This window comes from Ovis aries, chromosome 15, assembly GCF_016772045.2.
Source record: "Ovis aries strain OAR_USU_Benz2616 breed Rambouillet chromosome 15, ARS-UI_Ramb_v3.0, whole genome shotgun sequence".
In the NCBI taxonomy this organism is placed as follows: Eukaryota; Metazoa; Chordata; class Mammalia; order Artiodactyla; family Bovidae; genus Ovis; species Ovis aries.
This window is the reverse complement of record NC_056068.1, coordinates 72851252-72871802: the sequence shown is the minus strand read 5'-3', so window position 1 is coordinate 72871802 and position 20551 is coordinate 72851252. Positions and strand designations below refer to the sequence as shown.

Below are 20551 nucleotides of genomic sequence, written 5' to 3'. Positions count from 1 at the left end.
CACTTCAGTAATCTTTCTCTGCTTCTCTCTTATTAAGAATATTGTGATTCCATTTAGGGTCCATCTGGATATCCTAAGAAAATCTCATCTCAAGATCCCTAACTTAATCATACCTGCCCCTTTTCCATATAAGGTAACACAGATACAGGGATTAAGACCTGATATCTTTGGGTACCATTCTTCATCATACACTCACACCTTGGAAGACAAACCTAGACAGCATATTAAAAAGCAGAGACATCACTTTGCCAACAAAGGTCTATGTAATCAAAAAGTGTTACTTGTTCAGTCCTGCCTGACTCCTGATGTGAGAGTTGGACTACAAAGAAGGCTGAGTGCCGAAGAACTGATGCTTTTGAATTGTGCTGCAGAAGACTCTTAAGATTCCTTTGGACAGCAAGGAGATCAGACCAGTCAATCCTACAGGAAATCAACCCTGAATATTCATTGGAAGGACTGATGCTGAAGCTGAAGCTCCAATACTTTAGCCACCTGGTGGGAAGAGCTGACTCACTAGAAAAAGACCCTGATGCTGGGAAAGATTGAAGGCAAAAGGAGAAGGGGGCAGCAGAGGATGGGATGGTTAGACAGCATCACCAGCTCAATGGACATGATTTGAGCAAACTCCAGGAGTAGTGGAAGACAGAGGAGCCTGGCATGCTGCAGGCCATGGGGTCACAATGAGTTGGACATGTTAGGGCTATACAGGCTGGATTCTTATGCTATGCTGGATTCTGAGCACTTTAAAATATTAATTTGTGCTCAAAACAATCTATGAGATAGGCACTATTATTATTCCCATTTTTCAGAACACAAAACTGAAGTGGAAAAAGGTTAAAACTATGTCATAATCACATGTTCTTTGATTACAGTGCAATTATTTAGAAATCAACAACAAAAGATTTAACTTTTTATTTTGAAATAACTTTAGATTTACAGAAAATTTGCAAAATAGCACTAAGAATTTCCATTTCTCTTTCACTTAGATTCTCCAAATGTTAACATACTAACACATTTGCTTTATCATTTTCTGTATACATATTTTTTCTGAATCTTTTTTGATTAAGTTGCATATATAATATCCCATTATCCACAAATGCTCTAGTGTGTATTTCCTAAAAAACAAGAACTTTTTCTTAAGTAACCACAGTACCATGATCAAACTCAGGAAATTAACATGATATAACGCTATTATCTAATCTTCAGACTACTCAGATCTCACAAATTGTCTCAAAATTGTCCTTAGTAGAAGAAAAAAAAAATTTTCTCAACCAGGATCCAACCCAAGATCATGTCTTTTGCATGTTCCTTTCGTCTTCTTCAATCTGAAAGTTTTGACAAGTATAAGGTGGCAAAGTATAAGAAACGCAAAGTGTTTTTTGTAAAGCTAAATTTATTCAATTTAAATGACTATTTTTTATTCTGAGATTATGCTCTTCCTATTTTAAGGGTACTAACGTTTCTTTTATAGAATGATGCCAATGGCAGATGGTGATTTGGGTTTTTTTTTTTTTTTTTTCCCAGTGTCCTTGGCTGGCAAGTTTAAAAGCTAGAAATACTTTTAAATATGCCAATTAAAATGCCTGTTTGTTTTGTTTTGTTTTGCAAATTTCCTGGTGCTTAAAACTCAGAATCTGGGAACCACAGCCTAGGTAAAGATCTGCCTTCTTACATATTCCACAACACTGAATTAATTTCTTAGCAAGTTCCCCAAACAAGCTAGGTACGTAGCAGGATAAAAGTCTTAATTTATATTAAACCAGTGCAAAAATGGCCTTAATTTCAAGTACCAAAAAAATACATTTTCAATCAACATCACCATTATATCATCTTTCATTAAAACTAATTGTATCGGTACCTATAGGGTACCTATTTAAAAGTGTAATACCACTTCCCTAACATCATCACTGTCCTAGGAGTGGCCTGGTGTCACCCACGTGAGCAGTACTGGTGCGGTGCAGAAGCAAAGAACCTGGGGTCCAAGAAGGCTGCCTTCCTGGGTCAGGGATTTAGCGGCACTGGAAGGGCTGCCCATCAGTGTACATTTTGGCCTGTTTACCTTTAGAAATCATACCACAGGGCATTCAGTGTTTACACACGATTAAACTGAGAGGACATCTGTATTAGAGGAAAGCGTATTTTAGTGGGCATCATGTGTCAAAAATAACTCCATTATTTTTACGTCGTTAGCTACCCTTGCAAAAGGAAAGTTCTATATAAATGTACAAACATACTTTTAGAAAACCTTACAGCGTGCTCTGCAGATTGCAGTGTGTCTTCCCATATCAATGAATCCCCACTCCCTTAAAAAGTTAAAAACAAAACCAAAAAAAAAAAGGAGCTGGCCATTACTTTTTAAAAGTACATTTCAGTGTAAATACTGAATAATCATCACTAGCATTTTCGACCAGATGAAACTGTTTAGCCTTATGTTTGACTCTGTCATTCACTGATTTGCTATAATCATGTTCCTTCTATTAATAGTAAGCAGTTCTTGCTAATGTTAGTTCTATATCCATTTGATATGAGCATTTATGTTAAACTTCAAAATAACTCCCGGTGGCATCCAGAACATATGTCAGGAACTCCTGAAAGCAACCTCTGTTTTCCTCCTAATTATGACAACATTTAGCTTTATCAGTAACTGTTAATAAGCATGACAACTGAAGATTTGGAAATGGCGGGTGCCTTGCAGCAAACACGCTTAGCTGGCGCATCTGCTGAGTTACTCGAAGGTGTTACCAGTGCTCAGTTCTTCTTCATTTTTTTAAAATAGTGAGCCCGGATGGATTTGTTCATATTCATGCTCACTTTAAGATACAACCAGGAAGGCAGGATTGAGGCTACTGAGAACTAGGGAAAGAAACGGAGAGATACGCAATTAAGGCCTACAATCTGAATTCATTTGACACATAGCATCTTATGTTTTACTATATTACTGTTTTATTTATAGATAGATTTAAGAGTTCTTGGATGTACGGTGGAAAACATGGAGGCCTTGCTAGTAAGTCTAGACAATGTATATATGCTAATGTATCACATACTAATCTTGTGACTCAAAGAGAAAGAAAACCCCAAACCAAAGTACTAATTCGGGACTCAAAAATCGACATACCAGAAGAGAATGGATGAAGTATCCATTGGTCCGGGATTGCACGCCGATGGTTTTAATGGCAGACTTCACAAACGTCTCCGAAGAGGGCTTATCCAAAGTTGCCCTTCGAATTTTAGCCAGTTTGGTTGCAACAAAGTAGGGCAGGACACTCTAGAAAGGCAATATACCCCACAAAAAACATGCCATTGGTTAGCAAGGCCATAAACTCAGAATTCACTGATGTTTGATTGCTCTTAGTGGCAGAAACATTCTGAAAAAGTATAAAGTTTGTATCTTTAGAGAGAGACAGAAGAAAAAGAGAAGCAGCTATCTAAAGCTACCTTGATAGAAGAAATGGCTGCATGAAACAAGTTTAAAAAACAAAACAAAACAAAATCTATCACTTCCCTGGTGGCGGAGTGGATAAGGATCCACCAGCCAATGCAGGGGACACAGAAAGCTGCAGAGCAACGAAGCCCGTGAACCGTAGCTACTGAGCCTGCACTGCAGAGCCTGGGAGCTGCGACTACCAGCCCACACGCTGCGACTAGAGCGCCTAGAGCCTGTGCTCCGCGAGGAGCCACGGCAGGGAGAAGCCTGGATGCAGCAATGAAGAGTAGCCCCTGCTCACTGCAACTGGAGAAAGTGGGCATGGCAGTGAAGACCTAGCACGCACACACACACACACACACACGCACACACGCGCACACACACACACACTCACGCACACACCCTTCCCTAAAAAAAAAAAGAAAAACTTCTTCATTGCCGTGCGCACCCAAGTCCATGGGGTCACAAAGAGTCGGATGCGACTGAGCGACTGAACCGAACTGACCGATCAATACAACAGAGTCCGAGACTAGAGAAAGTGTTAAAAACTAAGCAGAAACACACCTTTTTGGGTCTTTAAAAAGAAGCATTATACAAATCTAGAGCAGAGATTTGGAATAGGATGCTTTCTACTCTGATTAAACAGCATGGTTACAGAACTACCATATAGGAGGTTTTGGACATTTTATGCCCCTATCGAGATAATATTAATTTTCTCCCTACTTGACGGTTACTAAGCTTGTTCTATCAGCTTTGGCTCATCTAAAATAAAAGACATTTCACACTCTCAGCTTTGGGCTACCCACTTTTCTCCTCTAGTTTCTTACCATTCTGAGTTTTATAAACTTTGCTATTGATGAGCTAGGACCACCATCTGTCTTTGTTTTTCTTCTTTTTTCTTTGTTGTGGGGGAGACAGGATAACATTATGGAAACAGCTTGGGTAACTAATAAGATGCTTGACGGCACCAGTGTGGGATGGCAAACCTGGACATTACCTTTCAGGAGGATTAACTATTTATTATTATTCATTATTTAGGGGAATTAATTCTTTCTGATGCTTGCTATAATTTTAGATATGCTTCAACACAGAACGCCAGGAAACCCTACTACAATGACTCAAGAGGTCCCTTCTATACTTTGAAATTACCTGGGCATGCTTGTCTACCAAGGAGTGAATGTACTCTTTTTTTCTGAAATGTGTGAAAGGATAGGGTAAAAATTACAATGAAACTTCTATTAAGGAAGTGGATCTATTTCAGCACATGGTGGTCAAAATCAAAAACGTCATTACTAAAGGCAGAAACAAAACTGAAATGTGCTCTAGTCTATAGATTTTCTTCCTGCTAAGACCGGGGAGTTCCCATATCTCTTTTGTTTTGTTATTTTTTGTCATTCCCAAGTATGAGTCACCCTCCTTAACAGGTGAGCTGAAACTGCAACCCCCCTAATAGAACCATGAAGCCAAGGGCCTAACCACTGTCACTCTCCGACTTTTTCTCACTCCCTGCAGTCACAGACCTGGCACTAAGGAAACTAACTTCCCCAAGGCACTTCAATACCTGGGCCAACTTGGATTAGGGGACTTTTTGGTGTTTGACAGTTTGTTTACTGGAACTGGGCTTCCGCGGTGGCTCAGATGGTAAAGAATCTGCTTGCAGTGCAGGAGGCCTGGGTTCAATCCCTGGATTGGGAAGAGCCCCTGGAGAAGGGAATGGCTACCCACTGCAGTATTCTTGCCTGGAGAATTCCATGGACAGAGAAGTCTGGCGGGCCACAGTCTATGGGGTCACAAAGAGTCGGACACAACTGAGTGATGAACACACACACTTCCTGGAATTATTACTCTACACTTATTCTTCACTTAAAAAGCATTTTTTTTTTTTGTCAAATAGATCCTTATTTTTAACACGATATTGCTAGAAGGATCCAGTGTATGACAGTACAAACCAGAGAGCGATCTCGGGCTAACACACAGTATGAAATGCAGAGCTCATGAGGCTAGGGAATGGGTAGGGAGAGACAATGGGTAGGGAAAGAAAGCTTGTTCATCAAGCTGAGTAGCAAACAGCAGAGGGAATGTACGCGCGTACTCTGACTCAATAGTGAAGGACCTCAAGCAAACGCCGTCACACCTCTGTGCCTTGGGTTTCTTGGTTACAAAAAAGGAAAGATTAAAAAACAAAAACAAAAAGCCTTTCTCATATACAGATCACAAGCCTATCTCAAGAGTGAAGTTTCGAGCCTCTCAGCATAATGGTGGCCTACTCATGATACGTTCTAATTACATTATTCTATTCGAATCCTCCCTGCCTCACTTCAGTCGTGTCCGACTCTGTGTGACCCCACAGACGGCAGCCCACTAAGCTCCTCTGTCCCTGGGATCCTCCACGCAAGAACACTGGAGTGGGTTGCCATTTCCTTCTTCAATGCATGACAGTGAAAAGTGAAAGTGAAGTCGCTCAGTCGAGCCCGACTCTTAGTGACCCCATGGACTGGAGCCTACCAGGCTCCTCAGTCCATGGGATTTTCCAAGCAAGAGTACTGGAGTGGGGTGCCACTGCCTTCTTCTTGGGGCAGCATAAATCAGATTGTTCTGATCTTAAATTAAGTAGCACTGCCTGGCTGAACCACTTGATGGTGCCAAATGTTAACTCATCATTCAGTTAAACCTCCAGCTTGTCTGGAGGAGGTCTTGGCTCTGGAGGTGGGGACAAGAGACACATACAAATTCTACCCTGGGAAGGGTATTTATTTCTACAAAGGTTTAGAATTGAAGCAGTTCATATGGCCTAGCGGAGGATGGAAAGGATTCAGAGATGGGAGTTTGTCAGGTAAACGAATAAGGGAAGAATGTGTTGGGTAATGGAAACAGCAGGAGCAAAGAAAAGGAGACACAGGAAGCAGGACGTTCTCAGGGACCTGCAACAATTCACTACGGTCCACACGCCGGAAAGGCACGAAGCGGTGGCAGGAGGAAGGCTAAAGAGCACAGAGAACTAAGTCCAATCACTGACGGTATTGATTTCCAGAGCAGAAGTGATGGCACGGTCTTACTCACCATTATATGCTTAGCCACCGCCATTGCCGCGTGTGTGCTAAGAGTGCCAAGAAGATCTGCTGAATGAATCAGCAACAGAGCTCTCGGGACAGCCCTGAATATACTACTGGGGTCCCTTTCTACTGCTGCAGTCCAGAAAATAAATGGCACCAGAAAGCTGACAACATGATATGAGATTTTAAACCACGACTTTAGATATTCTGACACTTAAGATTATCTTTCTATCCAAACAAAAACAAACGTATAGCTTTTGCTATAGCTCACCTAGCATTTAAAAAGCAGTATTTCAAATCACATAAAAGTCTCCCTGGTGGATCAGATGGTAAAGATTCCACTTGCAATGCGGAAGACCTGGGTTTGATCCCTGGGTTGGGAAGATCCCCTGGAGGAGATCATGGCAATCCACTCCAGTATTCTTGCCTGGAGAATTCCATGGACAGAGGAGCCTGGCGGGCTACAGTCCATGGGGTCGCAAGGAATCAGACACAACAGAGTGACTAGACTAAGAGTGACTAAGCATAGGACAGTATAAAGAAATACCTAAAGGAATATTCACTGGAAGGACTGATGCTGAAGCTGAAGCTCCAGTACTTTGGCCATCTGATGAGAAGAGCCGACTCACTGGAAAAAATACCCTGATGCTGGGAAAGGTTGAAGGCAGGAAGAGAAGGGGACAACAGAGGATGAGCTGGATGGATGGCATCACCGCCTCAATGGGCATGAGTTTGAGTAAACTCCAGGAGATAGTGAAGGATGAAGGACAGGGAAGCCTGGCGTGCTGCAGTCCACAGGGTCGCAAAGAGTTGGACATGATTAGTGACTGAACAACAACAAGGAAATATCTTATAGGTCAAAATGTCATCTAAACAGTTAAACTAAAACCCAATAAATGATCATTAATCCACCTTTCCTGTCTTCCCTGTCTATGCAAGGAAACATTATAGTGAACCGGTCAAGAAGATACCCATACTTTCATAGGAAGTATTTTGGGCAGAACACAATAAATTTTAAAAGTTGCTTAAGCTCAACAATTTGCTGTGATAAATACAGTCAGCTTGGAAACAGCTTGACCCTTAACAGCTACAGATGCAGGCACATGCCCTGGTCTTTAAACCGAAAATCATTAACTAGGCCATAAAGCAAAGCTGTTGATGTTTTATCCTTGCATCAGCCTATAAAAAAAAAAAAATCCCTGGAGATAAATTTGATATCCTTGTTCTCACCCACTGAGTAGCTTGCTGAGGTATCTGGTCTTTAGGGAACAGTATAGGGGGCCCTCGATTCAGAACTGGAAGTTTAACTACAACTGAATGTCATCGAGTAGGAGAAAGATGGATGCCCAGCTCTGCACGGCAAGTGTTCAAGAATCAAACACCAAACCTTCTAACTTCACATGGTAGCGATCTTTCACGTTGTCATCTGTGTACTGAATATGCCTTCTCAAATGTCAAGATGACTACAACGACCCCCAGCCATGCTTTGGGAAACAAGGATCCAGAGGACACCAGGCTCCAGTCTGTCTGTACAATATGCAATTCTCAACATGGGGTCTGATCTGCCTTTTACGAGCATTACATTTACCAGGGAAGCTGGCACACATTCTCAAGGCAGAGGCTGCAGCTCCTAGGAGGCGCTTCAGGGAATCTCTTCCCTTAAGTCTGTGTACTCATCCTCCATGGATGAGTACATGGAGGATCTGATATCCTCCAGAAAATCTGAATCATCTCATACCTAGATCCCAGTTTTGGAAAGGAAAGTGAAGTTGCTCGGTCGTGTCTGACTCTGCAACTCCATGGACTGCAGCCTGCTGGACTCCTCCGTCCATGGGATTCTCCAGGAAAGTATACTGGAGTGGGTTGCAATTTCCTTCTCCAGGGATTCTTCCTGACCCAGGGATCGAACCCAGGTCTCCCACACTGCAGGCAGACTCTTTGCTGTCTGAGATTGGGTTATTTCACTTGCAGACCATGAGATGAGCATTTTCACCAAAGGGCCCTTGATTATCTCACTGGTAGAAACAAATCCTTGGACTTTCGAGAAAAATGTTAGGAAGAAGGAATTATTCTGATGGTGCAGAGATCCCTGATTCCACAGCAATGAGCAAAGGCCCTACAGTAACATTAGCTACAAAGGACCTAAGCACAAAATAAAGGAGTTGAAGTGTTGTGCTCTGCACAAAGACGATCCTTGATCAACACTGGCTGGCTGATCATCTTACAAATCACCTACTTCCATATATGTGGAATTTGTCCATTAAAATGCAGAGAACCAAAGGACAAACAGTGTAAATCTCACCCAAAAAAAGCATGTACTCAACAACAAGTGCTTCCTAAGCACCTACTAGAACACTGAGTTAGGCACTCAGAATTCAGTTATGAACAAAGACAGAATCCCTGACCTTACTGAGCTTACGTTCTTCGCTGGGGGAAGGCCTGGTGCATAGAATCTACAAACAGATGGTAAAAGAATGTCTATAAGATTGGCAGTGATGATAAAAAAGGAAGAAGGGAAATAAACCTGAGTGAAGGATGGAGGTGATGGGGGCTGTTACTGCAGGTGATCAAGAAGGGCCCTCTCTGATATGGTAACATATATGTGATATGATCACATATAAACAAAGATTACAATGAAGGGAGAGAGCAAGCCAAAAGGATACCTGGATAAAGAGCCTTAGACTGGAAGAACAGCAAGTGCCAAGGTCCTGACTGTGCTTGGAGTGTTTGAGGAACTGCAAGGAGGCCAGAGAAATAGCAGGGATGGGGGCAAGGTAATGTGAAATGCTTGCAATCAGAACAAGGCAGGTCATAAGAACTCATGATTTTACTCTGAAAGAGATGAAAAAACACAGGACGATTTTGAGCAGAGGAGTAAAATGACATGGGTTATGCTTTAAACAGATCACTCTGCAGGAGCAGACTGTGGGGCTGGCAGGGGTGGGAGTGGGGAGGCCACACAGGAAGACACTGCAAAAGGCCCAGCCAAGAGGTCATGGTGGCTCAGATTCGCAGCAGTGGTGGGTCATGAGAAGTGGTCAGGTAGTGGATGTGTTTAAAGGATCAACTAAAGTCAGGAGGATTTCCTGATGGGAATCCGGGAATCCTGATGGAATTTCGGGTGTAAAAGAAAGAATAAGCTAGATATAGGGGGCAGAACATCAGCTCTGAAATCAATAGACCTGGATTCAAATTCCACTCAATTATTTACTAGTCGTGAGATTTTTGAGCAAAATATTGAGTTTTGGTTTCTTCCCTGGGGTATACACCATCTTCCTTATTGCATTATTACAAGGATTAAATAAAACATTGTCAGAGAGTGTGGGACTTGAACTCTCATATGTGTTAGCAATTATTTTCCAAGTTTTCTAATATTTATATTTTTCAGAATGGATTTAGAAAGAAAAACTTAGCTAACATTTTATATCCCGTAAGAGGTATAAGAACACCATTTGCTATAGAAAAATGACTCCGATAACCACTTGGATATCTGAGTCCTTTATGGATACAGATTTAATGTGTTTGAAGAAGGGCTTCCCTGGTGACTCAGGTGGTAAAGACTCTGTCTACAATGCGGGAGACCTGGGTTCAATTCCTGGGTCAGGAAGATCCCCTGGAGAAGGGAATGGCATCCCACTCCAGTATTCTTGCCTGGAGAATTCCATGGACAGGAACCTGGTGGGCTACAGTTCATGGTGTCGCAAAGAGTTGGACACGACTGAGCGACTAACACTCTCACTAAAGGACACTTAAGGTTTTTAGTTCTTGTGGTGCAACGTTACTTAAAAAGCAGAGGAAAAACAGCCATGATCACTGACAAAAAAAAGGATTCACCTAGTTGGAAGGGGTCTGGGTCCAAAGATCCCAATGGGACTAATTTTATTACTCTTAAAGATATTTCTCAACGTTGGTGCAGTTGACCAGATATAACCATCTCCTGTGAGAATCTTTCTGCTGCTTCATTGTTCTCTGTATTTAGACTCCATTTGCACTAAAGACACACACCATTGCCTTCTTTTATTGTCATTGACAATTAACAAGAAGAAGGTATGAGGACTTACATTTTCATTCCCAACACCTATTTCTCCACGTTGAGCTTTCTAGCTTGTTGAAGCCTCGTAGATCTGATTACGCTAAGCAATAAAATGCTTTAGCAAAATATACAAATAATATCTTCTTTCATTAACAAAATAAACTGGAATCTTGTTTGCTCCCTCACTTCAATTTGTCTGACTTGTTTTCTAAATTTATTCTAAAAACTGTTTTTTAAAGAATTAACAAAACTGCCAACTCTCGTCACCGAGGAGAAACAAACAACTGGAAGGCAGGACTCTAAGAGAGTGGAGCCCCAAGATTTTCTCCATTATGATAAGTTCACATTTAAATGGAACTTATTCTAAATTCTTTTGTAATCTCTTGCTAAGTGTGACAAGCTCCCCCTTCATTTTTAGGCCAGGCCAGCTGAAACCTACACCTGCCTTCTTTGGGTCTGAATGGTCTCCACCTGCATCCTCATCTTTCCTTTGGTAAAAAGTCAGGTAAACTAAACCTGGGCTTCCCTGGTGGCTCAGACGGTAAAAAATCCCCTGCAATGAGGGAGACCCTGGTTTGATCCTTGGGTCAGGAAGATTCCCCTAGCGAAGGGAATGGCAACCCACTCCAGTACTCTTGGCTGGGAAATCCCATAGACAGAGGAAACTATGGGATTGCAAAGAGTCGGATATGACTGAGCAACTGACACTTTCCCTTTCAAACTAAACCTAATGGGCAGTTTCAGTTAGCAAATGATCCCCATGTTGAGAACATTTCCAGAGACCTGGCTTTCCAGCTCCAAGCAAGAAGGCTATGGTGCAGGATAACACCCCAGGGAGAAGCACGGGGGCCTGGCAGAAAGAGCACAGACTCAGGCGTTACTCGAACCCACGCGACCAATCCAGAGGGGGAAATTCCTAAATTCCCTATACCTCCCCCACGCCCCCAACACAGCATCCTCCTTTAGAGTCTTCATGGAATGGACCACTATGTGAAGCCATCTCATTCATGTATGTGCTTGCTTGCTTATTGTCTGTTTCCTTCCCACTAAATATAAACTCTGCCACAGCAGGGACTCCATCTGTCTTTTTGCCACGGCAGCCCCACCTCCCCAGTAGTTCCCTCTGAGTATTTTGAGAGTAATATTATGAGAAAGAGTTCCCTGATGGCCTAATGGTTACGACTTGGGGCTTTCACTGCCATGGCCTGGGTTCAGTTCCTGATAGGGGAATTCAGATCCCATAAGCCACGCAGCTCAGCCAAGATGAGAGATTCCGTGAGGTCAAAAATTAGAATGCAGGTGGTAGGTTAGATAAGAATACTACATCAATGTTAACTGTAAAGTTGGTAACTGTATTGTGATTAGTTATAAGGGTATCCTTATTCTTTGAAAATACATTGAAGGATCTGGAGGTAAAGAAACATGATACACGCAGCTCACCTCTCAATGATAAAACAAATCGAGCAAAATATTAACCACAAGTGAATCTGCATAAAGAATATTGGGGTGTTCTTCGTACTATTCTTACAAGCTTTCTACAGATTTGAAATTACTTCCAAATCAAAACACACACACAAGAAAGCCTGTGAAAGTTTTACAGAATAAGAGTTCAAGAAGTACAGTTTAAGGATGTCATCTTAGTCTCAGCTCGTTCTTACTTGCTCGGCATTAGTATTGGGGCCCACCAACTAGCCAGTCAGATCACTTACGACTTTCCCTCTGAAAGAGTTAAGTATAATTTTGACTGGGATTTAGTTATAGCATAATACTGAGAACAGATCATTCTTACTGACAGAGCAACTTTCAATGAGATTTACAACAATGTTTTTCTTAGCCTCTATTCTAACGTCAACAGAGTCAAAATGCACCTCTAAGATGTTTCTCATCACTTGTTGTCACTGTTGTTTGTGTTTCCAGGAAATGCTTTGCCAAATCTATTGGCAAATCTGAATTCATGAAGGAAATGTTAAATGTGCTTACAAAATTATTGGAAAGAAGTTGAAGGAAAGACGAGGAGAGCAAAGCAAAGGAAAAAAATATAACAAAGGAATGAACAGAAAACAATTCAGAACCTGGAAAAAATTCTCTCTCCCTCTCCCCAAAGAGCCATCTGTCGTATCTCCACGTGGACACAGACCTAGAAAGCGAACTTGTCTTCCAAAGATTAGAAGAAACTGAAGTGTGACATCATAGCATTAGCCTGGAAGCCCTCTAGATAGAGAATTTGAAAATTCAAGCCCAGAGGCCTATGTGAGCAACGGAAGCAGCTCAAAAGGCCTTAAAAACAGAGGACTGTGTATCGCCATGCACAGCCAGGGTCCTGCATGAGGACAGCAGAGGGCAGCTCTCAGGTGTGCCCACGCTACACCTGCCCTGAGTAACAGAGACAGACAGGATAAAAAGCCCCAGTACACTGGACACAGTGTATTGGCTGGGAGGGGACGGGGGAGTTTGTGGCCAGATAGTATCAGACACAGATATGTAATAAGAAATGAGAGAGGGGCTTCCCCTCTCTCATTTGGCTCAGGGGTAACGACTCCACCTGCCAATGCAGGAGACACAGGTCCCACCCCTGGACCGGGAAGGTCCTGCCTGCCGCAGAGCAACTAAGCCCATGCACCTCAACAACACAGCCTGTGCTCCAGCGCCCAGGGGCTGCACCCGCTGAGCCCAGGGGCCGCAGCTGCTGGAGCGCGAATGCTCTAGAGCCCGTGCTCCGCAGCGAGAGAGCAGCCCCTGCTCGCCACAGAGAGAGAAGCCTGCACATAGCGGAGACCCAGGACAGCCAAATAAATCCATTTTTTAAAAAAGAAAGAAAGAAGACAGCAAAAGAGAAGGTGTAACCACGTGCACCCAGCAGCTGAGATAAGGTTTCCCAGGTGAAGCAAGGCCAGAGCCCTGGAAGATGGGCGGGGAGCAGGTGTGAAGAGGAGGCTGGCAGAGGAGTGGGGTGAGGGCGTGCAGGCAGAGGAGGGGCCAGTCACGGGCAGGGTCCGCTCTGGCTGGAATTCAGGGTGGGACGATGGAGCGGTCAGAGGCGAAGGCCTCATGGGGTCTGAATCCAACCCTGAACTTGATGCGCAGCCACCGGAGGACTCTGAAGGAAGGCTACACATCTTGGTTGTTTCGAATCAGATCACCCAGGAAATGGGATGTGGGAAGCAGTGGAAGGGAAAGCAGCTGATGAATACTCCTCACCCAAGAGACTGCGCAGACCACACACCACCAGAGAAAAACCAATACTCTGTAACGGAGCATTTAGACCGGATTTATTTTTTCTTATCCCTTTGGTCAGAGTTAACATGAGAGTCTCTTCTACTTCAGCATCCTGATGTGTTCATGCGGAAATGACTACTCTTCCTCACAAACACTGCGGTTTTTGGTTTTTCACCAAGTTCACCCTAAGTCTAAACTTTGAGTGAATTCCCATGAAGGAACACACGGGTCAATGAAATCACATCATTGACAATTCACCTTTAAGACAAAGAAACGTGTATCAAAGTAAAATACTTCCGAAACAAATGCTATTGTGTTTCTATAGTAGCGGCTGGTCACAACAGATCAACAGGCAGAGAATATGCAGAAAAGACCTTTGAGGGAAATCAGACCTGGAAATAAGAGAAGAAACAGCCTTGTGTGTTCACTGAATTTTGGAAATTGCTCATCTGTGCTCACAAGGCCTAAGACTCCCTTTTGTCACTGAAACACTTGGCAGCTTCTGGTCACACTGCCTCCAGGTCACTCACCAATGGACCTTTAAGATTCCTACTGGGTCGCCATAGTGTTTAAAAATTATTAGTTAAAAATATAAGTTAATAGCCTGAATATAATTGATTCATCAGAATGAGAAGATGGCATGACACAGTGCGGCACACGAGGCCTGACCTCCCCTGAGTGCTTTACTGATCTCCTGTTACCAAAATACAACACATTCTGTGCAGCAGGTTCAGACTATTGGCATTAAAATTAACTGGTGTCAAGAGACGAGGAGGTGGGGAGCATACGTTGCTGCTGCTGCTGCTAAGTCGCTTCAGTCGTGTCTGACTCAGTGCGACCCCATAGACGGCAGCCCACCAGGCTCCGCCGTCCCTGGGATTCTCCAGGCAAGAACACTGGAGTGGGTTGCCATTTCCTCCTCCAATGCATGAAAGTGAAAAGCGAAAGTGAGGTCGCTCAGTTGTGTCCGACTCTTCGCGACCCCATGGACTGTAGCCTACCAGGCTTTTCCGTCCATGGGATTTTCCAGGCAAGAGTACTGCAATGGGATGCTATTGCCTTCTCCGGGGAGCATACAGTAGCTCCATATAAAATTCAGAAATCTTGAAAACCCTGACCTCCCAGAGTACCCTGTATTCATGGGGAGCTGCAGACTGGAATAACACCAAAGGGCTATGATATGGAAGGATCCCTTCAAAGGATCCCTTGGGGGAGACATTTAAGGAAATATTTACGCTGAAGATATAAGGGAGGAAATGGAGCTAAGCAGTCCAGCGCCTTCTGCTTGGCCAGATGGATCCAATGAACGTTCAGTGGGGTTCCCAGGTGGTGCTAGCGGAAAAGAGCCTTCCTGCAATGCAGGAGGAGACATAAGAGATGTGGGTTCAATTCCTGGGTGAGGAAGATCCCCTGGAAGGGGGCATGGCAACACACTCTAGGACTCTCGCCTGGAGAAGTCCACGGACAGAGGAGCTGAGCAGGCTCCAGTCCGTAGGGTCACAGAGTCGGACACGAATGAGTGACTAACACTGAGATCATTAGGAGATGCCATGAAACACAGAGACACATGAAGTGCCTAGCACGGTACCTGAAAAGCATTCCCTCTAACATTAGCTGTTTGTATTGTGATTGGTCGTCTGGGGCTTCAGAGCACAAAAAGGAAAATACTAGGCTCACAGAATGGAAAGCCATAATGAACACTGGATGTGTGAAGAGGTGGGCGCAGGCCATGGGCAGGAGCAGGAATGAGATAAGGATTGCAATCTCTCCCAAGACATTGATAAAAATGTGCCTAACCATGGAAATACCGTGAGCCATCACTTCTTTGTGTTGAGCGATAGCTGATTTGAGACTGATCCCCATAAAAGCCCCTTCACTGGATTCATTTCGTATTGTATTTTCACAGCACTGTATCTGTTAGCTACATAATAAAATCAAAGGTCTCTCTAAAAATTAAGTCAAAATGGATCAAAGGCCTAAATATTAGAGCTAAAACTTTAAAACTCTTAGAGGAAAACATAAAGGGGAAAATCAACTATACTTCAATAAATTTTTTTTAAAAAACCCAGCCGAAAGCCTCACGACATTTGATTTGGCAATGGTTTCTTGGCTATGACACCAAGAGCACAGGTAACAGCAATGAAAAATAAGCTGGACTGCATCAAACTTTAAACCTTTTGGGCGTCAGAGGAGACCACCCATAGAGTGAAAAGGTAACCCACAGACTGGGAGAAAATGTTTGTAAACCATCTATCTAATAAAGGGTTAATGTCCAGAATATATCTAGACACCCTACAATTCAAAGATAAAAAAGCAAACAACCTAATGAAATGGTGAAGAACTTGAATAGATACTTCTCCAGAAAAAACAGACAAGTGGCCAGTACACACTTGAAAAGATACTCAACATCATCAATCCTTAAGGAAATGCAAATCAAAATCAAAACCACAATGTGATACCATTCCATACGCATGAGCATCAGCTCAGATCAGTAGCTCAGTCGTGTCTGAATCTGTGACCCCATGGACTATAGCCCGCCACGCTCCTCTGTCCATGGAATTCTCCAGGCAATAGTACTGGAGTGAGTTGCCATTTCCTCCACCAGAGGATCTTCGGACCCAGGGATCGAGCCCACGTCTCTTGTGCCTCCTGCACTGGCAGGCAGATTCCTTACCATGGCGCCACCCGGGAAGCACTCATACGAATGGCTATTATTAAAAACAAACGAAAAGAAAATACCAAATATTGGTGAGGATGTGGAGAAATTGGAACCCTTATACACTGCTGGTAGGAATATAAAATAGGGCAGCTATTATACTGTGGAAAACAGGAAGGTGATTCTTCCAAAAAAGACTTATCATATGATCCAGCAATTCCATCTGTGTACATATCCAAAAGAACTGAAAGCAGGGTCTCAAAGAGATGGGTGTAAACCCACGTTCAAAGCAGCATTATTCACAGGAGCCAAGAGGTAGAAGCACCCCAGTGCCCATCGACAGACGAATGGATAAACACACGTGACATATACCAGTAACAGAATTACATTAAGCCTTAAAAAGGAAATTCTGACATACGCTGTAACATGGATGAACCCTGAAGACATTATGTTAAGTGAAATAAGCCAGTCACAAAAAGACAAATACTGTAGGATTCCACTCCTATCAAGTACCTGGTGTAGTCAAATTCAGAGACAAGAAGTAGAACGGTGGTTGTCAGAGGCTGGGGGAGGGTAAATGGAAGGTGACTGTTTAAAGGATACAAAGTTTCAGTTTTGGACAACTGCAAAAAATCCTGAAGATGGAAGGTAGTGATGGCTGTGGACAATGTGAATGTACTTAAGGGCACTGAACTGAACACTTAAAAGCGGCAGAAATGGTGTTTTTGGTGTATATTTTACCACAATTTTAAAAAAGTAAAAAAATCACTACCATACCTATATCAACCTGGTAAATGCAGTCATCCTCACTTTAGTAAAAGTTAGCTTTATTCAGCACTCTCATCTCCTATCATTAATAAACAGTGGCACTCCGTGCATACTCGTCAGCTAAGAGATGCTGATGGTCTAATTCTTTCAAAATAAAATCATAAGCACTTACAATTACTATGCACCAACTGTTTATGCTGCATAGTTCTACTTTAGGGGTCATTGCTTTAAAATTCTAGAGAATAACTGTTTAAAATCTAGATTTAAGGGCATAAAGGAAAAGAAACCATGTCTTTACCGGTGTGCTAACGTCACATTCACTTACTTAGGAATGTGATTTTCTTTCGTTGCCAAGACAGCAACAGTTGCTGTGGAAACCACACAAAAACAGGGATACTTAACTGAAACGAACTCTACTCACCTGCACAAAGATGCCCTTGCTCTTATATTCCTCATGGAGGCATTGAGAGAAGAAATCTACAAAAGCCTGGGAGGGGGCGGGAGTGAGAACACACACATTACATCAATCGGCCTGATCTGTAGCCATGGAAACAAAAATAATCAACTAACCATTTAACACTATAGTTTCTAATCATTCTTTTCACTTCAGATGAAGACAAGACCTTAAAAAAAACAACCACCCTCAAAACCTCATGTTTTATCTGCCACCTAATTAAGTATTCTTTCACCAAGTGTAATATCTAAATCAAATTCTGATTGAACTGGAAAAGGCTCTTCTTTATCTTTTCTGTTTTCAGAAAATTACTTTCCAAGAAAAAACCTCTTATTATATAACAAAGGATACGTCCCTCTTCCCCACCTGCCATTCGAACAGAAACACAGTATGAATTCCGTTCAAGTCTGTTCTACGGGGATTTTGTTGTCAGTAAAGAGAAGAAAAGAGCAAGCATTCTCTCTGTCCTTTGGGATGGCAAGATCCAAGAAGTGCAGAGATGAACGTGACAGCCCATCTTCCAACAGAACAACTCTAAATCTATTTGTAAAATACACTATTTTTTCAAATGTGGACTCAACCTCAGGCTTGAAATGTATCAGTGATGACTCCACTAGAGTCCCTGTTAATAATATTAATAGTCTTGTGCCTGTGGAGCAGAACAGGCAAGGAGAAGTTCACCAATCACTTCAAGAAACATGGTGTTCATTTTAAACATGCCTACTGTATGTTTCAGAGATATAGAAAGCAGGTAGATTCCAGGGTGGGGGGCCGGGCCAAGCTTTTTCAAAATGCATTACTTTTCAGTTTTTTTCCAGGGGCCAAAAGGCAAGGGAAAAGAGGGCAGGTATTTTGCTCTTTTTTAACCCCCTGCACAATGCAAGTTCTTACTGTACATTTTATTTTGCTCATTTTCCCCTAAAAGCAGTGTCTCAGTGGTCACCTTTACTTCAGAGATGTATCCTATGCTTCAACAATGTCTTTGAGAATAATGCTATTGACCTGCAGGCAGTATAAAATGCATTCTAAATCACTGTCCTGGTAGCAGTGTGAAGAGGTGAATGGTGGTGTGGTATGGAATTATGGAATCTTACAGAGAGCTCTGGAAATTATCTCACTCCAGAAGTGGCAGTAATATCTATGAATTTGAATAATGTTGCCAAACATTCACAGTTTCCCCATCTATCTCGTGTCTGCTATGTTTGCCTTTGTGCTGACTAGCTTCAATCCTGCTACTCAGTTCTGCGGACGTGGCACTTGAGCTGTATGCTGAGTCATTCAGGAACCAAATCCCGTCTTAGACTCATTAACACTGCGTTCTGATCAGCTGAGCTAACTGGCCCAGACCAGCTCTCTATGGGAAAGTACAAATACCAATTTTAAAACCAGTAAACTGTGAGGAAAAAAAAATATCATCTGTGGATCTGAGATCTTGGTGGTAAAGTTGATACCAATCAGTCTATCTCCAGCTCCAGCTCTTCTGAAACTAGGGTTGGCTATTTTCCTTTTCTTCTTAGTCCATTTGAAAATGGCTAAAGACAGAACTTCAAGAAAGTCCATCTCTTATTTTTCAAACTGAAAACTATTCTTTATTCTTCTTTTGACACCATTTACTAAAAAATTGTTCACCTTGGTTGCAGAGTAGATGGTCAACAGCGGGACTGGGTACATGCCACTGGCCGAGGAGATGTTCAGAATTACCCCTTTAGATCTAAAAAAAGAAGATGCACGTAAACAGAGTGAAACCAAATATACAATTGTAAGTTACAGATTGAGATATATAAAATTATTTAAAACAGAATAACCTGGCTGTTTCTCTAATCCAGCTCTCTCCTTGCCTTTCATCTGCATGTGCTATGCTTGGTCAGTGAATGAGGCATAACTCAATCAACTAAAAATAGCTCTGCTTTGCAATTAGCTCACTTCTCAGTCTTGGTAATCTGGGGCATGACCAGATTAGATCTTCAGTCTTCTCAAGTTGATTTCTATTCTCTGAATCTTCTCTGGCCATAGCACCAAGAATTATCACTCTTAAAAACACTCTCATACTCCTGGTATGCTCTTAATTTGGTACATTATCACATACTATCGTGCTGCAGCACTTAATCACTCTATGATTATCTACATTTTAATCCCTCATAAAACCCATCAGCTTCTGGACATCATAGCTCTTAACTTACACTTTTCCTGACAATACTCTGCCTGTGGTGAGCATCTAACAGGTACTCACATGAATGAATGGCTATGCCCCGCTTTCTTACCTTTCCAGGTGGTAGGCATTCAGGTGCTAAATGAAGAGCTGACTCTAAAGTCAGCTACTCCATAGTTCACCAAATCATATTCTTTTGCCAAAAGGCAAAGCTCAATTTCTACTGTAACTTTCAGAAACTAATGTGAGATTTCAAAGTCGGAAAGTTACCAGGAATGACTCATTCTACAAATAAGTAAAAATTAGTTTGAGAAAAGCAATGCTGCAAAAACACAGGTTGTTAGCAGTTGTATATGGCTTGGGTAAAGTGTGGAACTGGGGTTTTAGGAATTTTAGACAGAACTAACAACCAACTTTGGGTCCTCAAATCCATTCTCCCCGGGGAGCTGGTCCCCTTATGTCAACCTGACTCTGCCTGTCCCCTGCCCTCTAGACCAGGTTCCTGTCCTTCAACTTTCCTGCCCAGTCGCTCAGCTGTGTCCGACTCTGTGTGACCCCACGGACTGTAACCTGCCAGGCTCCTCTGTCCACGGGATTCTCCAGGCAAGAATACTGGAGTGGGCTGCCATTTCCTTCACAGGGGATCTTCCCTACCCAGGGATCAAACCCCGGTCTCTTGCATCTCTTGAGTTCGCAGATGGATTCTTTAGCACTGTGATACCTGGGAAGCCTTTCTTTCAACTTGAAAGTGAAGGCTGCTCAGTCGTGTCCAACTCTTTGCGACCCCGTGGACTATAC

The 20551-nt window shown here is 42.7% G+C and overlaps 1 protein-coding gene across 1 annotated transcript in view; it reads right to left on the bottom strand.

Moving 5' to 3' along the window:
* Window positions 1-897: 897 nt before the first annotated feature.
* Window positions 898-20551, bottom strand: part of HSD17B12 (hydroxysteroid 17-beta dehydrogenase 12) — a 169039-nt gene continuing 149385 nt past the window's right edge. Inside the window, exons 8-11 of the mRNA XM_004016421.6 lie at window positions 19234-19315; window positions 17572-17637; window positions 3116-3265; window positions 898-2853 (exon numbers count right to left, since the gene is read on the bottom strand). Coding sequence (XP_004016470.1) covers window positions 2749-2853; window positions 3116-3265; window positions 17572-17637; window positions 19234-19315 — 403 coding nt within the window. The 3' untranslated portion in view covers window positions 898-2748. The remainder of the gene's footprint in view (window positions 2854-3115; window positions 3266-17571; window positions 17638-19233; window positions 19316-20551) is intronic.